We start from the raw sequence: 22,186 nt of genomic DNA, 5'->3' as shown, positions 1-22,186 counted from the left end.
TGTTAACATCACTACTGAGATGGTAGAAATCAAACAGAGTAGCTGCAGTTTAGAATGGGTCATGCTGATGCTGTCTGTATAACAGAGGTACATGCTGTAGTAGGTGGGTTCTCCAGCTGTGACTTGTAGAACAAGTATACACAGTGACTTGTTGACTTCTGACTTCCCACCAGAGACGTGTTTTAATAGATCACAAATTTTGTCCTATTCCTTCTAATCTGAGTGCTTAAACTTCATCTTAATTTATATTTAGGCACCTGAGTGGCCTGACTTTGAAGGGCTGGTTACTAAAGCTCCTATTTGATTTCAGTGGAAGACATTAGTGCTCTGACTACTTAGGTACTTAACTATGGAGTTAGGTGTCTAAATTCAAGTATCCAGATTTGAAAATTTCAGTTAAGATACAGGTTTCAGAGTAGCAGCCGTGTTAGTCTGTATTCACAAAAACAAAAAGGCATAATTGTGGCACCTTAGAGACTAACAAATTTATTTGAGCATAAGCTTTTGTGAGCTACAGCTCACTTTATCGGATGCATCACGAAAGCTTATACTCAAATAAATTTGTTAGTCTCTAAGGTGCCACAAGTACACCTTTTCTAGTTAAGATACAGGTACTCAAACAGTTAAGTGTCTTGTTTAACTTTTTATTTGAAAATCTTTCAAAATGTTTTAGATATGAATAGATAGAAAATCTGATTACTAAATAGGACTTCCTTTGTAAATTTAAATATGTTTAGGGCAAAGAGACAGCATTATAAGAAAAACCAGCAGCATGAGAAATGTTGTTGTTCTGACACTGCCAGAATTCTTGCAATAATAAACATTATTTTCTTTTAGAAATTCTTATGCCATAAAAACAGGAAGTATATTTGAATAACAACATTTCATGCACCTTCATGCAATATTAGGGCACAGACTTGCATACTGCATTTCAGTTTAAAAGCCAATTATTTGCACTGGTACTGTAAAGTTAAAGCCATCAAATAACTTCACTTTAATCCCTTTTTAATTTGCAGTTCTTTATTAAGGGTCTATATTAGACCAAGGTTTCTCAACCCCTGGGTCATGACTAAAGCTATGTTTTAGCGACGGGTGTTTTTTGTAATAGTCACAGACAGGTCACAGGCAGTAAACAAAAATTCACAGCCCATGACCTGTCCATGACTTTTACTAAAAATACCTGTGACTAAAACTTGGGGGGATGGGGATTGCACGGCCCTGCAGGCAGAGGAAGCATCATGATGGAGGGGCAGCTAGGGGAAGGGGGGGCTAGTCTCCACAAATTTGAGTGACACTGCAATCCAATGCATCAGATACCAATGCCGTTCTCACAGATTTGGCCTGACCAGCCAGCCAAAACTGAGCAGCACTGCAACATCACATCATCTGGAACAAGGAGCCATGCCCAGCCAGCCCCATGGGACAGGCGCTGCAGGAGGTTGCTGCTGTGGTACATACAGTGCACTTAAATATTTATTACCTAAACATGTGTGTTCTATATTGTGGGTAAGAAATATTTCGTAAGCTAGATGTTTTTTGCACTAAAGTTATTTATTGGGTCATAACTAGCCATCAACATTTACAAATGAGTCCTTAGCCCAAAAAAGTAGAGAACTACTGTATTAGACAGATCTATTTTGACCTTATCTCACTGCACAATATAAATCTCTTCATTGCAATCTAATAATTTGATGATGCAGAAAACAAGTGATGCAACAGATCTAAACACAAATTTCGTGTGTATTTCATAAGTTTTTGTATATAATGTTCACAGAAAAAAACATCCTTGGCCAAGATAATTGCTAAGATCGACAATCTTGTGACGTTAGGTGCTTTCAGACCCATTGAAAATAATAGGATTTGAGGGTATTCAGTATCAAGATCCGGGCCTTAAATTTGACTAGATTTACTGAAACTGAAAAATTTCAGAGTAGCAGCTGTTAGTCTGTATCTGTGAAAAGGACTTGTGGCACCTGAGAGACTAACAAATTTATTTGAGCATAAGCTTTCGTGAGCTACAGCTCACTTCATTGGATGCAATGGAAAATACAGCGGGGAGATTTATATACACAGAGAACATGAAACAATGGATGTTACCATACACACTGTAAGGAGAGTGATCACTTAAGGTGAGCTATTACCAGCAGGAGAGCGGGGGGGGACGACTTTTTGTAGTGATGATCAAGGTGGGCCATTTCCAGCAGTTGACAAGAACGTCTGAAAAATTTCTTCAAAGTTTTGCAAATAGTCACAGTTCAAACTCATTCCTCCACTCCATTCTCTCCATCAGCCTTGTAAACAACTGGGAAGAGTCTTTCAAGCTAAACTCATAAAAAGCTACTGCTGCATTAAAAATAAAGGTTTGTTCACTTAGTGCTGTGCTATTGCTATTATTCTAAGCACTTGATCTTGGCTGGAGTAGTAACTCATTCCTTGAGCTCATCTGTAAACTAGTAACGCAGTGCAGCACAAAAAACACTGTCTGCCAGTCAGAGAACTCCATATTTTTTTTTACAGAAAAAGTTGACAAGAGATTCCTCCTCTCAGGATCCCTTATCTCAGACTCTTGGTGGCATTGGGTTCGGAGAACAGCCTTCTCCCAGGCATCCTTTTTTTTTTTTGTTTTTATGGCTGCTTGAATCACCCTTGGGGGGGCTTCATTAACTGCTCACTTGCCAGGGATTAGGTAGGAACAGTGCACCCTGTCATAATTAAATTCTTAAAGTCTCTTTGAATTTGAGCTTGAAACACATTCTTGCTTTGCACATCAATTTATACAAATTGCATTTGTTTGGGTAAACTTGAATTTTTTAAAAATTAAAATTGATCTAAAAAAAAATCTTGGCACTTACTGTGTAATATTACCTCAAACTGTTAAATGAGCATGTGTGGTAGTAATATTTTACATATGCAGTGTTGAGAAATTTACACAACTAAGCCATTGGCTTCTTTTAGTACCATATGTTTTTACTATGGCAACAATTGCAGCAGGAGTTTGTGGACTGTCACTTACACTGTCATGGTTTTAATAACAGTTATCTTGTGAACCCTTATGTTAAGTGTGGAATCCTTTAATGTACAAAATTCTATCAGTTTAGTGCTACAATTGTCAATGAAAACTCTTGTGATTCAAGTCAGAAGCTTCAGAAATAACAATGTTGTGTACATGTAAGAACCATCTTTATGAAAAAAGAAAAGGAGTACTTGTGGTACCTTAGAGACTAACAAATTTATTTAAGCATAAGCTTCCGTGAGCTACAGCTCACTTCATCAGATGCATTCGGTGGAAAATACAGTGGGGAGATGGATATACACACACAGAGAACATGAAACAATGGGTTTATCATACACACTGTACGGAGAGTGATCACTTAAGATAAGCCATCACCAGCAGCGGGGGGGGAGGGGAAGGAGCAAAACCTTTCATGGTGACAAGCAAGGTAGGCTATTTCCAGCAGTTAACAAGAATATCTGAGGAACAGTGGGGGGTGGGGTGGGGTGGGGGGGAGAAATAACATGGGGAAATAGTTTTACTTTGTGTAATGACTCATCCATTCCCAGTCTCTATTCAAGCCTAAGTTAATTGTATCCAGTTTGCAAATTAATTCCAATTCAGCAGTCTCTCGTAGGAGTCTGTTTTTGAAGCTTTTTTGTTGAAGGATAGCCACTCTCAGGTCTGTAATCGAGTGACCAGAGAGATTGAAGTGTTCTCCAATTGGTTTTTGAATGTTATAATTCTTGACATCTGATTTGTGTCCATTTATTCTTTTACGTAGAGACTGTCCAGTTTGACCAATGTACATGGCAAAAGGGCATTGCTGGCACATGATGGCATATATCACATTGGTAGATGCGCAGGTGAACGAGCCTCTGATAGCGTGGCTGATGTGATTAGGCCCTATGATGGTGTCCCCTGAATAGATATGTGGACACAGTTGGCAACGGGCTTTGTTGCAAGGATAGGTTCCTGGGTTAGTGGTTCTGTTGTGTGGTTGCTGGTGAGTATTTGCTTCAGACTGGGGGGCTGTCTGTAAGCAAGGATTGGCCTGTCTCCCAAGATCTGTGAGAGTGATGGGTCGTCCTTCAGGATAGGTTGTAGATCCTTGATGATGCGTTGGAGAGGTTTTAGTTGGGGGCTGCAGGTGATGGCTAGTGGCATTCTGTTATTTTCTTTGTTGGGCCTGTCCTGTAGTAGGTGACTTCTGGGTACTCTTCTGGCTCTGTCAGTCTGTTTCTTCACTTCAGCAGGTGGGTATTGTAGTTGTAGGAATGCATGATAGAGATCTTGTAGGTGTTTGTCTCTGTCTGAGGGGTTGGAGCAAATGCGGTTATATCGTAGAGCTTGGCTGTAGACAATGGATCGTGTGGTATGATCTGGATGAAAGCTAGAGGCATGTAGGTAGGAATAGCGGTCAGTAGGTTTCCGATATAGGGTGGTGTTTATGTGACCATCGCTTATTAGCAGCGTAGTGTCCAGGAAGTGGATCTCTTGTGTGGACTGGTCCAGGCTGAGGTTGATGGTGGGATGGAAATTGTTGAAATCATGGTGGAATTCCTCAAGGGCTTCTTTTCCATGGGTCCAGATGATGATGATGTCATCAATGTAGCGCAAGTAGAGTAGGGGCATTAAGGGACAAGAGCTGAGGAAGCGTTCTAAGTCAGCCATAAAAATGTTGGCATACTGTGGGGCCATGCGGGTACCCATCGCAGTGCCGCTGATTTGAAGGTATACATTGTCCCCAAATGTGAAATAGTTATGGGTGAGGACAAAGTCACAAAGTTCAGCCACCAGGTTAGCCGTGACATTATCGGGGATAGTGTTCCTGACGGCTTGTAGTCCATCTTTGTGTGGAATGTTGGTGTAGAGGGCTTCTACATCCATAGTGGCTAGGATGATGTTTTTAGGAAGATCACCAATGGATTGTAGTTTCCTCAGGAAGTCAGTGGTGTCTCAAAGATAGCTGGGAGTGCTGGTAACGTAGGGCCTGAGGAGGGAGTCTACATAGCCAGACAATCCTGCTGTCAGGGTGCCAATGCCTGAGATGATGGGGCGTCCAGGATTTCCAGGTTTATGGATCTTAGGTAGCAGATAGGATACCCCAGGTCAGGGTTCTAGGGGTGTGTCTGTGCGGATTTGTTCTTGTGCTTTTTCAGGAAGTTTCTTGAGCAAATGCTGTAGTTTCTTTTGGTAACTCTCAGTGGGATCAGAGGGTAATGGCTTGTAGAAAGTGGTGTTGGAGAGCTGCCTAGTAGCCTCTTGTTCATACTCCGACCTAGTCATGATGACGACAGCACCTCCTTTGTCAGCCTTTTTGATTATGATGTCAGAGTTGTTTCTGAGGCTGTGGATGGCATTGTGTTCTGCATGGCTGAGGTTGTGGGGCAAGTGATGCTGCTTTTCCACAATTTCAGCTCGTGCACGTTGGCGGAAGCACTCTATGTAGAAGTCCAGTCTGCTGTTTCGACCTTCAGGAGGAGTCCACCCAGAATCCTCAGACAGAGGATTCCAACCCCTCAGACAGAGACAAACACCTACAAGCCACACTATCGGAGGCTCGTTCACCTGCGCATCTACCAATGTGATACATGCCATCATGTGCCAGCAATACCCCTCTGCCATGTACATTGGTCAAACTGGACAGTCTCTACGTAAAAGAATAAATGGACACAAATCAGACGTCAAGAATTATAACATTCAAAAACCAGTTGGAGAACACTTCAGTCTCTCTGGTCACTCGATTACAGACCTGAGAGTGGCTATTCTTCAACAAAAAAAACTTCAAAAACAGACTCCTACGAGAGACTGCTGAATTGGAATTAATTTGCAAACTGGATACAATTAACTTGGGCTTGAATAGAGACTGGGGGAATGGATGAGTCATTACACAAAGTAAAACTATTTCCCCATGTTATTTCTCCCCCCCACCCCCCACTGTTCCTCAGATATTCTTGTTAACTGCTGGAAATAGCCTACCTTGCTTGTCACCATGAAAGGTTTTCCTCTTTCCCCCCCTCCCGCCCCGCTGCTGGTGATGGCTTATCTTAAGTGATCACTCTCCTTATAGTGTGTATGATAAACCCATTGTTTCATGTTCTCTGTGTGTGTATATCAATCTCCCCTCTGTATTTTCCACCAAATGCATCCGATGAAGTGAGCTGTAGCTCACAAAAGCTTATGATCAAATAAATTTTAGTCTCTAAGGTGCCACAAATACTACTTTTCTTTTTGCGAATACAAACTAACACGGCTGCTACTCTGAAACCTATCTTTATGAAAGTGCAACTAAATTTAAATTTAGCAGTGTCTGTTTTTTTAAATAAACTTTTTAAAGCAACAAAATTAAAGGATACTCTTAAAGCTTCAGCACATCCTTTGACTCACTCTGTGCTGCTCATTCCATGCAATTGAATATAATGGACCTATTTTGCTATTCCAGGAAGAATGGCATAACCGATTTAAATCCAGAGTAGACTCTTTAAATGTAAATGTATGCATTTTGTGGGGTTTAAGTCAGCCCTTAATGTCGGCGCATAAGGCTTTCTTGTGTTTATATAGATGTATCAATTTAAAGGAGCAATTCTGGTACACTATTTTTTGACAAATTTAGTTTTGATCATATTAGACATGATGTGAATACAATGAAGTCTAGAATCTTCATTTAATATTCAGACTCCTTAGTACCTGATCTTCAGTGCCTTTAATCTGCTTTAGCAGCACAAAGGAGTCCAAAAGCGATATTAACAGAGGAGAGGGCTTCTTGGGTTGTATGTCAGTGTCTCCCAGTTTCCTAGAGTAGTGTGTGTGGCAGAAGAGCATTGAGTTCCTGCAATTCCTCACTTTCACAACAGCCCCATAAGGGCCAAATGGATTTGGATTTTAAGCCTTTTTTGGCTTCTGTCCACATGACAACCTTCCCCATTGGATCTTGAGGATTGTGCTCCTGGTGTGTTGCTTATACAGATTTTTAGATCTAGACAGTGTCCACATACATGGACATTAGATTTTAAACAAGCTCTCTTTATCTAGCGAAACACAACAGTGCATATTGAGCATGTTGGGAAAAAGGTAATTTTTTTTTGAAGATACAAGTCATTTTTAAAAGTGCAATACTGTATTGCAGTTAATTATATCTGTAGATTGGGTCTTTTTCTTTAGCAGTTCATGTTGCCTTTTGTTTGTTATCTGAAGGAATATTTATCTGTAAATTGATCAATAATAGCCTATGGGTACATTGCAGAGAGACGTTAGCAGTGTTTTGACTTCAGAGTTTGCATTGCTTCACAATCATGTCAGAATCTGCTGGCCTTTTGCCTTGGGGTGTATGTAACCATGCACCTGTGTGGTAATATGCTGGCTGTTCTATCCTTCGGATACCTTAAACAGGAATGCTGACTCAACACGCGAAGAGGACTCTGTAACTTTAACAATAGGTTGTGCTTCAACCTGTACTTGGGTACTCTGTTTACTCAGAATTTTTTTAGGATGACTGAGTTGTCATGGAGGTCTTTCCAACCCTCATCTTTTTCCATGGGAGAGCAGCACTTTGTGCTGCACTTCCTTTACAATCATGTTGGGGTAAAGACCAAAAAAAAAAGTGATCTCCATTGCCCACAAAACATATCTTCCCAAGTAAGTGGATGAGTACAGTAAATTTGCAAGACTGATATGTACCGTTTAAAAACTTAGTCACCAGAACTTCAACTTTCTTTCTTTTTCTGATCTTCAAATTTTGGCCTTGTAACTCCACATAAAAATCCTTAATATGAAATGTCTGTTATGCAGTTTTAAAGTTTGTTGACTGATGAATTAGACCATTTTTACTTTGTAGCTTTTTCGGCTGTGTGGTAAGAATTTTTGTGCTGCGAGACTTCTTGTTTGTACATTTTGGTGATTTGCTTAGTTAACTAAACTTTCTCTTGCTTTGGCTGTGAAGCTTGTTCTGTCCCCATAGCTCCATGTGAGAATGTTCTTTGACATTGGTCTATAGCTCATATACAGATATTTGTAGCTTTGACATGAGACTGTAGCTCGTACACAGGGGAGCAAAGAGGACCCAGGGAATTATAGACCTCATCAGCCTAACTTTGATACCTGGAAAGATACTGGAACAAATTATTAAAAACTCTGTTTGTAAGCACCTGAAGGATAATAGGGTTATAAACAATAGCCAGAATGAATTTGTCAAGAACAAATCATGCCAAACCAACCTAGCTTCCTTCTTTGACAGGGTTACTGGACTCGTGGATAGGGGAGAAGCAGTAAGGCTTTTGACACAGTCCCACATGACATTCTCATAAGCAAATTAAGGAAATGTCTAGATAAAATTGCTGTAATGTGGGTGCACAACTGGTTGAAAGACTGTATTTAATAAGTAGTTACCAATGGTTTGCTGTCAGACTGGGAGGGCTTATCTAGTGGGGTCCTGCAGGGGTCAGTCCTGGGTCCAGTACTAGTCAATATTTTCATTAATGACTTGGATAAGAGAGTGAAGAGCATGCTTATAAAATTTGTGGATGCCACCAAACTGGAAGGGATTGCAGACAGTATTAGAATTCAAAATGTGACAGCTGCCCAGTGTACCAGTCATACAAATTAATATTGAGCTAGAGACTGTTTGATGGTAATCACCAGGAACGTAATTTTATCCTAATTAGTAACCAGACCAATGCGTGTTGCTTCTTGCCTGCCCAGATCAGCCATAAGCTGCAGGAATTAATCAGAGTCAGTGGTACATTGTCCACAGTGTATTCGAGATCTTGAAGTGGAATGGTGTTGGGTTGAACACTACCAACAGCTGCCTTCTCAAGTGCATCCATCAATCGATGGATGGTGGCAAGATGCAGTCTTGCCAAACTCCCTTGTAGATAGGAAACCCTGGCATGTATCTGCCATGGTCTCAAGTGCAGCTTTCTGTTCTCTTTTAGAGCTCTGTTATCAATGACACTGTCTTCTGAGGTTGCCTCGATGCCTCATCAGATCCCATAAACTTGTTCAATACACTGAATAAAAGGCCTGACAGAAATCTATAAAAAGTGGCTGTGCACAGCTTATTAAATTCAGCCATCTTTTAAAAAAAAAACTGTCTCAAGGTAAAGATCTAGTCAACAGTGGAATGGCCAAGTCAAAAGTTGCACTGAGTATTTCAGCCTTTGCCACAAATTGCATCATTGATTCAAGACACTAATACAGAAGCGAATTCTTTCCCTGGGTCCGATAATAGCATAATACCTCTATAATAGTGACTTTCAGCATTAGTGAACTGGTATTGTCTAAACACACAAGGTCCATGGATTTAACTAAAGGTGTAGTGTTGTACCAGTTTAGTTAAACAATTGCTACTTGTGTGTGGACACTCTCTTAACATGGGTTTAAATTAAGTTTAGTTTGGACTAAGATTTAAGGTGTGGTGATAGATTGTTACCTAGTTTAGTTTTATACCTTATAAAAGCAATTAGTTTAGCTAAGATGGTCCAGTTAAAAGCCTAGCCTAGGTTTATATAAATGTAGTCTTTGTTTAAATGGAAAAGTTTTGCCACTTATATGACTGTAGATGCTTGTACTGCTGTAAGTGGCTTTTTTGATTGTCTAGACACCTTCCCAAACAACATAAGTCAAACCAAACAAAGTCACTCTTATACCAGAATAAGAGGGTCTGTATGGGGGTTTATATTAATTAAGCTGTTCACCTTAAGTTATATTGAAAAAATTTACCTGTGTAAACAAAGCCTTTTTTTCCTAATCCAGACAACCTAGACAGGCATCAATGCATTAATTTTGATTCACATTTTGAAGATCCTCTCCATGACCATAATTAGAGGCTTTTAAAGAATGGATTTGGGGCATAAGTATGTGGTATATTAAGAGAGGACAATTGCATGATAACTGGTTTTATGTATCCATGTAATCACTTATACAAAGGGCCTTGGTGATGGCCCTATTTTGAAATAAGACCCTAAGGGCAGTTGAATGAATTTGGTTTAAGGAAGGTATATATTCTGCATCAATCGGATGGAGAAGCCTGAGGAGATAAATCAAACCCTTCTACACTCGATTAAATTTAAAAGGAAAAAGACAAAGTAGCTTTCCACCTCTGTAAGTTAAAGCAGTGGTTCTCAACTTGGGGTCCATGGCCCACAGGGAGACCATGAGCCAGTTTCAGGGCATCCCTGAGTACTGGTGCCCTGGGGAGCAGAAGCCCCCAACCCATGGGCGGAGTTGGAGAGGAGCACGGGGAGAGTTGTCCCCCCAAACTGTAGTGCCTTAATGAGAGGGGGACAGTTCTGGGGGCAGCTCCACACATTCCCTCTGCCCCCAAAGCCCCCACCCCCTGGCCAGGTCTGAGGTGGGAAGCCAGAGCTGGGAAGTGTAGGGTGGCTGGTGCTATGGAGGATGCTGCCATGGCGCTCCCCTACCTCCTCCTCAGCTCCCAGCCCCTTTTGACTGCTCGCACAGCTGGTCAGAGCTGCCTGGGAGGGACCTAGTTCTGGCAGAGCCCTCAGGGAGCACTGACTGTGTGGGGGCCCTCCAGGCACAGCCCCTAGCTACCTTCCAGCATTACAGCACCTATTGCTTGCCATTCAGGAAAATGAAGGACTCTGTTATGAGGGAAGGGAAGGGAAGGGGGAAACGGAGGGGCTTATCCTCTGGCAGGGAGGAAAGGGTAATGGGAGGTATACAGAACCCTTTGGATGGGCAGAGTGGGGAATGGGGGACCTACATCCTACAGCTCCTACAGTGTGGGAGGAGTGTATGTGTATGTGAGGTTGCAGGCATTCCTAAAATTGAATGGGATAGGAGGGTGGAACACGGGGAATTTGAAGGGGGAGTGGAGGAACGTAAAGAGACCCAGGTGTGTGTAATGCGCTCAGAAGCAACGAAGTGTGCAACCCTCTTAATTATCATATCTTATTGAAGTGTGGATCCCTTCGGTTTTAAAGATTTAGGCTGTTGCAGTCACCCGCATGGGGTGAGTTCTCATGCATGTCAAAGTTGTTACCCACTTGTGTTCATTATGAGGAACAGAGTTGGCTGTTAACAGGAAGAGACAAACTTTTATTGAAAGTGAACTTAAAGTGAGAAAATAACTTGCTTTGCATGAAACCTCAGTGGCACTTAGTTGAAAGTGTAGAACATCACACATAATGTGGGCAGAAAATTGCAAACATAATATGTTGCAGTTAAGATAAATGTGAAGCATCTATTTTCCAGACTAATTCTTATTGAATAAGATATGACTAATGAGATGTTGGGAAGATGTTGCTCACAGTACAGTGGCAAAAATTCTGGCACTATGCTATAAAAGATATGAAAGTTTAAAAAAAAAAAAGGGGGGGGGGCAATCTAATGCTCACAGTTTTCTAGAATTTAAAGAATCCTAAGAAATCATTTTTACTTTTTTATAAACACTACTCCTCTGATTGCGATTGTAGGATATCTCCTGAAATTATAAGAAGAAGTTGGGACAGCCAAGTTGAGAAGAGGCTTTGGGGAATAGAATGCCAAGGTTTAAAAGTGGAAAGCTTGGTGAGACTCTCACTCTGCATTTGAAGTGTTACTTGGGAAGATTTGAAGTGGCAAACGTGTTAAATTTCTTAGTAATGACTTGTAAGTGTTCAGAGAGAATGTATCAAGATCCCATGTATAAACCTAAAATACCAGCATATGCTACACTCTGAGACATAATTTGAGACGTGAATGGAATGAAAGCAGATATGCCAGAACTTGTAACAAGGAAGAGGTGGTTATTAAGTATTCTGAAATACATAGTCTTTCAAAGGAAGTATATAATAGAATGTGATGAGTACAGTTGTATAGTTGTTGTAATATAGACTGTGCAACTAATTTGAGATTGAAAATGTAATTTATAATAGTCTAGTTAAACTTTCAAGGATTGGACAATTTTCAGTGTTGTATGCCTAAACTTAGGCCCCTGCGTAACTGATTTTTTTTTTTTCAAACAAGCTATGTGGCATCTCCCATTGGATTATCTATTTAGATGCCTGGATATGGATTTAGGAGTCTTTAGGCATCCAATTTTGAAAATCTCGGCAAATAAATGAGAAATTGTCCCCCATTTATTTCAAAACATTTATCTTGCTTTGTGCACCATTTACTGTCAGTTTTCTGCTGCTTTCTGATTTGACACTGACCAAAAACTTGTGATACAGACCTTAAGAGTAGTGTGAAAACATTTCAGATTTGGGTAAACCAACATTAAAAAATGCATGTTTGTGGGTGTGGGCAGAAGTTTTTTGGGGGATAGGCTAAACAGAGTGATGGAGACCATTAGAGGCAAAAAGACATAGTTTAAAAATTAGAAATAAAATCCTAGTTTGGAAAATAGGAAGGAATGTAAACTGTGGCAAGTAAAATGTAAAAGTAGAGTTAGGCACGTGAAAAAATTTAAAGAGCAACTAGTAAGACATTGAATAGCAAACAAAAAATATTATACATCAATAGCAGGAAGGTGCTAAAGGAGCACTCAAGGAAGACAATGCCATTGCAGAGAAGCTAAATTAATTCTTTACATCAGTCTTCGTTGCAGAGGATGTGAGGGAGATCCCCACTCCTGATCCTCAGATTTGGAACCTAAAAAGAATGGAACTGTCCCAGATTGAGGTGTCAATAGAGGAGATTTTGGAACAGATTGATGAATTAGAGTAAGTCACTGGGACCAGATGGTATGTATTCACCAAGAGTTCTGAAGGAACGCAAATATGAAATTACAGAACTACTAACTGTGGTATATAACATATCACTTGAATCAGCTGCTGTACCAGATGACTGGAGAATTTGATCTTAATTTTTAAGAGAAGACTCCAGAGGCAATCTTGGCAATTACAAGCTGTCAAGGTTCCTTCCCCACTCTGAACTCTAGGGTACAGATGTGGGGACATGCATGAAAGACCCCCTAATCTTATTCTTACCAGTTTAGATTAAAAGCTGCCACCACCAAAGTGTTACACACAGAACAGGGGAAGTGCCCACTTGGAAACGCCTCCTTCCCCCCCCCCCCCCCAGCACTACACCCCCTTTCTTGGGGAAGGCTTGATAAAAATCCTCACCAATTTGCATAGGTGAACACAAACACAAACCCCCAGATCTTAAGAACAATGAAAAAAGCAATCAGGTTCTTAGAAGAATTTTAATTAAAGAAAAAGTAAAAGAATCAGCTCTGTAAAATCAGGATGGTAAATACCTTATAGGGTAATCAGATTCAAACCATAGAGAATCCCTCTAGGCAAAACCTTAAGTTACAAAAAGACACAAAAACAGGAATATACATTCCATTCAGCACAATTTATTTTATCAGCCATTTAAACAAAACAGAATCTAACACATATCTAACTAGATTGCTTACTAACTCGTTATAGGAGTTCTGACCTGCATTCTTGCTCTGGTCCTGGCAAAAGCATCACACAGACAGAGAGGACCCTTTGTCCCCCCACCAGCTTTGAAAGTATCTTGTCCCTCATTGATCATTTTGGTCAGGTGCCAGCGAGGTTATCCTATCTTCTTAACCCTTTACAGGTGAAAGGATTTTTCCTCTGGCCAGGAGGGATTTTAAAGGTGTTTACCCTTCCCTTTATTTTTTGACACATGCTGATAAGCCTAACTTCAGTACCAGGCAAATTGTTTGAAACTGTAATAAAGAACAGAATTATCAGACACATAGATGAACATGTTTCAGAGTAACATGATTTGGTGGGGAAGTGTCAACATGCCTTTTATAAAGGGAAATCATATCTCCCCAATCTATTAAAATTCTTTGAGGGTCCACAAATAGTAGACAAGGGTGATCCAGTGGATATAGTGTCCTTGGACTTTTAGAAAGCCTTTGACAAGGTCCGTCATCAAAGGCTCTTAAGCAAAGTAAGCAGTCATGGGATAAGAGGGAAGGTCCTCTCATGGATCAGTAATTGGTTAAAAGGCAGAAAACAAAGGGTAAGAATAAATGGTCAGTTTTCAGAATGGAGGGATGTAATAGTGATGCCCCATAGAGATCTGCACTGGGACCAAGGCAGTTCAACATATTCATAAATGATCTGGAAAAAGGGGTAAGCAGTGAGGTGGCAAAGTTTGCAGACAATACAAATTTACTGAAGATAAGTCTAAAGCAGACTGCAGAGAGTTACAAAGGAATCTCACAAAACTGGATGATGGGGGAATAAAATGGCAGATGAAATTTAATGTTGATAAATGCAAAGTAATGCACATTGGAAAGCTAATCCCATCTTTACTTACAAAAGGATGGATTATAAATTAGCTGTTACCATTCAAGAAAGAGATCGTGGAGTCCTCATGTATAGTTATCTGAAAATATCTGCCCAATATGCCGCAGCAGTCAAAATGCTAACAATGTTAGGAACCATTAGGAAAGGGATAGTTAATAAGACAATAAATATCATAATGCCAGTATATAAATCAATGGTATGCCCACACCTTGAATACTGCATGCTATTCTTGTTGTCCCATCTAAAAACATTTTTAGAATTGGAAAAGATACAGAGAAGAACAACAAAAACGATTAGGGGTGTGGAACAGCTTCCCTGTGAGAGGAGATTAAAAAGATTAGGACTTTTCATTTTAGAAAAGAGATGGGGAGGGGGGAACAAACAGTAGCAGTCTATAACATAATGGTGTGCAGAAAGTGAATAAGGAAGTGTTTACTCCTTCTCATAACACAAGAACTAGGGGTGACCAAATGAAATTAATAGGTAGCAGGTTTAAAACAAACAAAAGGAAGTACTACTTCACACAACGCACAGTAAACCTGTGGAACTTTTTGCCAGAGGATGTTGTGAAGGCCAAAAATATAACTGAATTCAAAAAAGAAATAATATAAGAATGGCTATACTGGGTCATCCTAGTATCCTGTCTTCCAACAGTGGCCAGTGCCAGGTTCTTCAGAGGGAATGAACGGAACAAGTAATCATCAAGTGATCCATCCCCAGTCATCCACACCCACCTTGGGCTGTATACTTATTAGATCTCACAAGGCTGGGAGAGAACTTAGTTGGAGACCTTATAGGAATATATGTAGGTGCTGCAGAAAGACATTCGTGACTCAGTAGGTAGCAATCTCATCTGAGTCAGGTAGATAGTCCTGCTCCAGCTCCCAGTTTTATAGGGTCCAAACACTATAACAGATGCACTGGAATACCCCATGAAAAGGTCCTGGTCAAATTTCACTGGTGATAATTACCTTCCACCTTCACCCAAGCTCCTCTGCTGAGACAACTGTGCAATACTGGCAGAGGCCTGTGGACAGATTCCACTACTAGTAAAGCGGGTGTGACAGGAAAAATTTGGGCACCATTGATCTATTGGCTACATAGAAACTGCACCTTCTGAACAAATTGTTTTTCTGCATGTATGAGAGTCATAAGTTCGCTTCAGTGACTAATAACTCCTACAAACACTTCAGAGCTGAGAAGCGGAAGAAGAATTAGCTGAATTACTTTTTGGTTTGTACCATCAACAGAGTTAACTGTGTGTCAGCTGCAGCATCTATATTAATGTTCACTCCCAAGCCAAAATAATAGCTTGACTTCTATGTGTTAGACCTCAAATTGCTTGCAGGGCTGGCAATTAAAAAATACTTTTGAATTGATTTGCTGTTGAAGGCATTGAGAGAAGTAAACATGGAACCTCAGTGCCATTTTTAGTCACTTTTGGGGGACTGTATAACCACAGTGTGATCCTTGTTCCCGCTGTCAGAAGCCTTGAAATGTTTTTTCCATGCAGACAGGGGGCCAGGGTTCAAGAGTATAGCAATCTGAAAAAGTCACATTCTACAATAATGTGGCGTGTCCCAGGATAAATGTCTGCTTCTTAGTTCTGATATTCTTAACAGCTGTAGGAAATTCAAGAATTGCGAGGGGCGAAAAAAGCACTCTTTGATCCTGACATTTTTTAGAAGGTTCTCGGAAAACTCTACTATTCAACAACTTTTAAACTATGGGTATTAAAATACTTGCCTTGCAAAATGGCCTTGCTAATAGCTGTTAACCCTGTGAGAATTGTGAATATCTGCAGAGGTCAGTCACATTTCCTTTTAAATGAATCTCTAAAGCAGGGGTCTCAAACTCAATTTACCTTAAGGCCAGTGCCAGTGTTCAAATCCTCCCAGTGGGCCAAAAATGTAACTCATGCCGCACAGAACCCGCCCCCAAAACTTGGCCCCTGACCTACCTAAGGCTCTGTGAGGTAGTTTGGGTGGGGGAGGTGGTCTGGGGTTGGGGATTGGGGTGCAGAAGGGGTCAGAGGCTGGGCTCTGGAAGGGAGTTTGGGTGGGGGAGGGGGTCTGGAGTGCAGGCTCTGGGATGGAGTTTGGGTGCTGGGTGCAGGCTCTGGGCTGGGGCACGGGTGGGGGTGCAGGCTCTGGGAGGGGGTTAGGGGAGTGCGGCACTTACCTGGAGCTCCAAGGGAGGACAGGCCGGGCGGCCTCTGTGTGCTGCCGCCCCAGGCACCTCCCCCACAGCTTCCCATTGGCCGCAGGGGCACTTGGGGCAGGGGCAGCACATGGAAGCACAGCCACACCACGCTCATGGGCCACAGGGAGGGGCCGGCAGACAGGAGGAGCGAGCAGGCAGATGCTGCGCAGCTCCGATGCGCTGCCAGGGCTCCAGGCCATTTTAAATCACCTGTGGGGAATGCCCGGGGGCAGTAGACGGGGCCTGGGGAGAGACCTGGCCCCCAAAACTGCTGAAGGTTCTTGGGTCACATTGGGGAGGTTCGTGGGCTGCAAGTTTGAGACCCCTGCTCTAAAGCCACTCTTTCATTCGAGTTCAACTTTCATATTACCTTAGAGTTGAAATGGATCCCCTAGTCATGCCTCATTTTGGTGAGCAAACTCTAGCGTAAATCTGATGTCTATATAGTTCTAATAAAACACTTAAACAGTTGACTTCTTTAAGGCTCTTATCATTGCATAAGAAATGATTTGGGTGGGTAGATAGGTAGCTCCAGTTAGTCTCAGAGCCTATTTCATCTAAAAAATTAGAGAGGGAGAAAATCGACTGAGACATGTAGTGCATTCTTCATTCCAATGTAGAATTTGATCCCTATTGTATATTTTCTTCGACTCCTGTTCAGTCTAGTTATAAACACTGTACAAGAAATAGTACTTCAACTCCTTCTATTGAAAGACTATACCACAGTCACTATACCACAGTCATGGACTTAACTGTTAAGATGTTTTTCCTGATACTCTTCATTTAATTATTCTTAGTTATAGTTTAAGATACTGAGGTAAACCATTGGTGTTTAACCCTACAAATGTAGACCATTATATGCCTTTTTCACTTTTCTTTGTTTAACCAAACTGTATTAATTTCTTTCTTCATAAACCTGCCCCTTTAGGGTCTTAGTCACCTTTGTTACTCTTCTATGAATTTTCTCCATTAATTCCTGTTTGTTTATACCCTTTTGGAACTGAAGAAAAATAGGCTCTGAATCCAGATGCCTTAGAATACACACATGGGGGAAATTAGGATTCAGAAAAGATCATTGGCAAAAGGAAATTATTTTAAAATGTCTAAAGCTCCTCTAACAGCATAGAGGGCTTGGGCTCAAATTAGGTAGAGTATCACAGAATGTGACCCTGTTGCTACCATCTTGTTCTCCAGAATTTTATCTTTTTATTTAAAAGTCTCTAGCCATTATGGTTGTGAAGAAAACCGTCAAAAAGTGAGCAAACTGTAACCCAGAGGTCCCCAAACTAAGGGGGCGCGGAGAAACATTATGTTCCAGCCCTGCCCCCAGTCATGGTCTCCTGACAAGGTATTGAGTTATCCCTAAGAGCGCCACTAGTTCCAAACCATATTATACGAAAAAGATCGCTTTAGATTACAATTCAAAACTATTTTAAAATCCATGTAGGAGAGTAGTTGCAGCCAGTACTAATAACTGTCTTCACAGCAGAAAGGCCCAAGCTTGTCTCCTTTGGAGCAAATTTGTTACACTGTTTAAAATAGCACAGTTGGAGCAGAAGCAGTAAATTGAGAGAAGTGTATGGGTCCAAAGGAGGTTTTATATTGTAATGTTGAGCAATTTGCATTGAGATAGTTGTTTGAGAAAGGTGGGCACTACGTTTTGAAACTATATTGTGTGGGTTAGAATAAAACTTAAACTGCATTATGGCATCTCTGTAACTTCTTAATGGCTGAATTCTAATTCAGCTATGCATATGTGCAACCACTCTGTCAGTCATGACAACCTGTAAGTGGTTTAGTTACACAGTAGAGCCTCGCTAATTTTCTGACATGGCCACTCCCCACTTCTCACTTCAGCACTCAGCAGTTAGATCTTTGCTGAGGGTTCATATTGCTAAGACTTCATTGGTTTTGCAAACATATTACTGGATTGGTCATGGCCAAGGCTTTAATCTGGTTCTAAAATACAGTTAAGATTCTGTCTGGTATTTTAATTTTGTAATTGTTCCCCAACTACACTGTGGTTGGAATGTGGACATATACCCTTAAATTTGATCAATATTTAGCTTTTCTTCGAAGTACAATGGGAGAGACTTAAGTTCTCATTATGTGCACAATTTCTTTTCAAATCCCATTATCACAATTACAGGGCTAGTTGCACTACTGTCCCTTTTCTGGTCTCCCTAATGGCACTCCCGCAGGTGTCAGGGGCCTTTACCAATCTCAGGATACAAATCCACAATTTTCCCACTCATAGACCAGGCCCTATGTTGCATTACCCCAATGTAACATTTTGTTTAGTTACAAATATTTCAGAGTTACGAATACCTCCATTCTCAAGGTGTTTGTAACTTTGAGGTTCTACTGTGTTATACACGATGCCACCTAGTGGCTGAAGAGTATAATATGGTTTAGCATTCCTTCAGTTATCTAGTCAGTGCTAACTTCTTCAGACACCCCCAGAAACTGTCTGTCTCTGTGTAGTTCCTCAGAACAACTCCCCTCTTCCCCTGAGAGGATTCTTTCTTTAAAACCTGCCACAGTTCTCTTGATTTTTCTGGTTCCCAGGTCTTTTTCTGTTTTGCTGAGAAGTGGCTTATTTTGAGCCATTTCCCCCCTTCCTGCTTGTTTTTCTTACAGCTCCCTTTTAAACTAAACCAATATAGTTGTACACTAAAGCAATGACCAGGTTAGCATACAGTATTCATAAATTACAGAGCAATTCCAATTCAATCACATCTGTTTCATTCAAAGTGAAGTAAAATATTTTGGGGTCAGCAAGCCAAGTTCAATTTCAATTTGAAATTAATTACTCTTCCTTCTTGTTCCTCTTTGTAACATGTGGATTTGGGTCTGTAAGAGACCAATCATATGTGCATGAAATATTGTCAGATGTCCTAATGGCCATATGTGCGTGGACATTGATGTATTTCCCTAATGTTTCGTCTTTGTATTTTGTTTATATTGGAATGGATATAATTGTAGAGAGAAAAATTAAAATGTTAGCTTAAACTATGCCCATTTAATATGTATAGTCTTAGCATAACATAATCCTGTTTGTCTCTGCATTTGCTAGACTGCATTCAAAATAATTTTCAGATCTGTTCACTTAAAATCATCCAGTGAGTTTATTCATAAATGGTATGCACTGAAGCACTGCACAGTAACAACTTGAGTAAATGCAATATGAACGTCACTGGTTGGACAAATTTGTTAAATTCTTCCTTCATCTAAAGTAATTATAACGGTACTAGCCTCCAGAAATTACTTGATAGGAAAGGAGGAATTGAGATGTGTGGAGAGAAAATGTATTTGTTGTTGCTACTTCTGTTAGAGCCTTATTTTTTTTTTTCCCCACAGTGTATCTCTGTATCGGGGGAATTGCAGACCTATCCAGTTTGAACCACCGATGCTGGATTTCCATGAACAGTAAGTTGGGAAGCTTTTAATTTCTGTCGTAGTTAGACCAATACAAAAACTAACCTAAACAACACACATACTTGATGGGCAGAACTTTAAATGTATATGCATAATTGCAGCTGGCCTAGCTAAACTCGTCACCATGGGCTCTCGACCATCTTTGACTCCTAGCTAAAACTTGCTCTTGACATCTAGACATCATTGGTCTAAGATGTGGAGGAATAGTTTGTTTTAAGCAGAGTCTGCTTTCATTGCATGCTACAGTGAAGCTACCTGGATTACTTCCTATTTGTAGGAAAGAGTAATGGCACAATGTGAGGGATGTAGAGGAGTATCTGGAAAATAGTACAAGTTTTTGCCTGTCCAAGCTGAATATTATGCTGATCCTGAGTTATGTGTTAACCTGTGGAGGAAAGAGAATCATGTATATAGTTTTGTCAAAGTGGTTGCCCAGGAATACCCTATGCACATGGAAGTATCCTTTTCCCTTTTATAGCAAATAAGTCACTAAACATTAAAGCTATATGAAAGTGCTTTATTTTACAAGTATTAATGCAAGTTAAAGAAGTATGGGCTGAATGAATGGATTATAAGGTGGATAGAAAGCTGGCAAGATCATTGGGTTCAACAGGTAGTGATCAATGCTCCATGTCTAGTTGGCAGCCGGGATCAAGTGGAGTGCCCCAAGTGTCAATCCTGGGGCTGGTTTTGTTCAATATCTTCATTGAATGATCTGGAGGATGGCATGGATTGCACACTCAGCAAGTCTGCAGATGACACTAAACTGGGAGGAGAGGTAGATACGCTGGAGGGTAGGGATAGGATACAGAGGGACCTAGACAAATTAGAGGATTGGGCCAAAAGAAATATGATGAGGTTCAACAAGGACAAGTGCAGAGTCCTGCACTTAGGACGGAAGAATCCCATGCACCGCTACAGACTAGGGACCAAATGGCTAGGCAGCTGTTCTGCAGAAAAGCACTTAGGGGTTACAGTGGACAAGTAGCTGGATATGAGTCAACAGTGTGCCGTTATTGCCAAGAAGGCCAATGGCATTTTGGGATGTATAAGTAGGGGCATTGCCAGCAGATCGAGGGACGTGTTTGTTCCCCTCTATTCGACATTGGTGAGGCCTCATCTGGAGTACTGTGTCCACTTTTGGGTCCCACATTACAAGAAGGATGTGGAAAAATTGGAAAGAGTCCAGTGGAGGGCAACAAAAATAATTAGGGGGCTGGAGTACATGACTTATGAGGAGAGGCTGAGGGAACTGGGATTATTTAGTCTGCAGAAGAGAAGAATGAGGGGGGATTTGATAGCTGCTTTCAACTACCTGAAAGAGGATGGATCTAGACTGTTCTCAGTGCTAGCAGATTGCAGAACATGGAGTAATGGTCTCAAGTTGCAGTAGGGGAGGTTTAGGTTCGATAGTGGGAAAAACTTTTTCACTTGCAGGGCAGTGAAGCACTGGAATGGGTTACTTAGGGAGGTGGTGGAATCTCCTTCCTTAGAGGTTTTTAAGGTCAGGCTTGACAAAGCCCTGGCTGGGATGATTTAGTTGGGGATTGGTCCTGCTTTGAGCAGGGGGTTGGACTAGATGACCCTTCCAACCCTGATATTCTATATTTTATTCTATGGCCTTTGTCAGTGCAATGAACAACAGACTACAGCTAATATGCCACATTTATATTAACACATTTGTTACAAAAAGAACTTGTAAGAGAAGCTAACCAACCATCTTAGGTTTGTCTATATTTCAGTACTTTGATTTGGGAACTTCATGATTTTTAAATGTCAGTATGCGGTCATGGTCAGAAAACTAACTCTCTAGTTATTTACTTACTATGATGTTTAAGCAAAACTATCCAGTACAAAAGTGCCATGTTAGTTATATCTCTGCTATAACCACAAAATTTGATTGAATATCATTCATATAAATAATGCAGTAGAAGAACTTCTAAATTCAGTAAGTTTTAAACACTGCTCGTGTAGATAACTTTTTTCTATGACACAGGTTTGATTATATGGTCTTAGTTACTGAATAAGAATAAAGTAAATGTATGGGGGAATTCCTGAAGAAGTTTTGATTTGTAGTGAATACACAGCATTCTTTTAACAGTTGAAGTTTATTTTTAATTTTTATGCAGCTTTTTATCATAATGTTAATTGCTTCTACTCTTTAACTTTATAGAAAAATCTCGCTTTTAAAATGATCTTCTGTATGCACATCTGAAGGAAATTAAATGAGTTATGTGAACTTCCAAATTTTTTTTGTTTCGGAAGTATTTGAATATCTACATTTGTCATAAAAATATGAATATAAATATAA

The 22,186-nt window shown here is 40.6% G+C and overlaps 1 protein-coding gene across 4 annotated transcripts in view; it reads left to right on the top strand.

Annotated features, from left to right (window-relative positions):
* TMEM131 (transmembrane protein 131) overlaps positions 1-22,186 on the top strand; it is a 185,955-nt gene that overhangs the window by 69,120 nt on the left and 94,649 nt on the right. For all 4 annotated transcript variants that reach the window (XM_043490813.1, XM_043490874.1, XM_043490845.1 and 1 more), the window contains exon 4: positions 19,798-19,866. In XM_043490813.1, the coding sequence (XP_043346748.1) occupies positions 19,798-19,866 (69 nt within the window). The remainder of the gene's footprint in view (positions 1-19,797; positions 19,867-22,186) is intronic.

This window comes from Dermochelys coriacea, chromosome 1 (assembly GCF_009764565.3).
Source record: "Dermochelys coriacea isolate rDerCor1 chromosome 1, rDerCor1.pri.v4, whole genome shotgun sequence".
NCBI classification, from domain to species: Eukaryota; Metazoa; Chordata; order Testudines; family Dermochelyidae; genus Dermochelys; species Dermochelys coriacea.
Note: the sequence above shows the minus strand (reverse complement) of the source record. Positions and strands in the feature narration are given on the sequence as shown.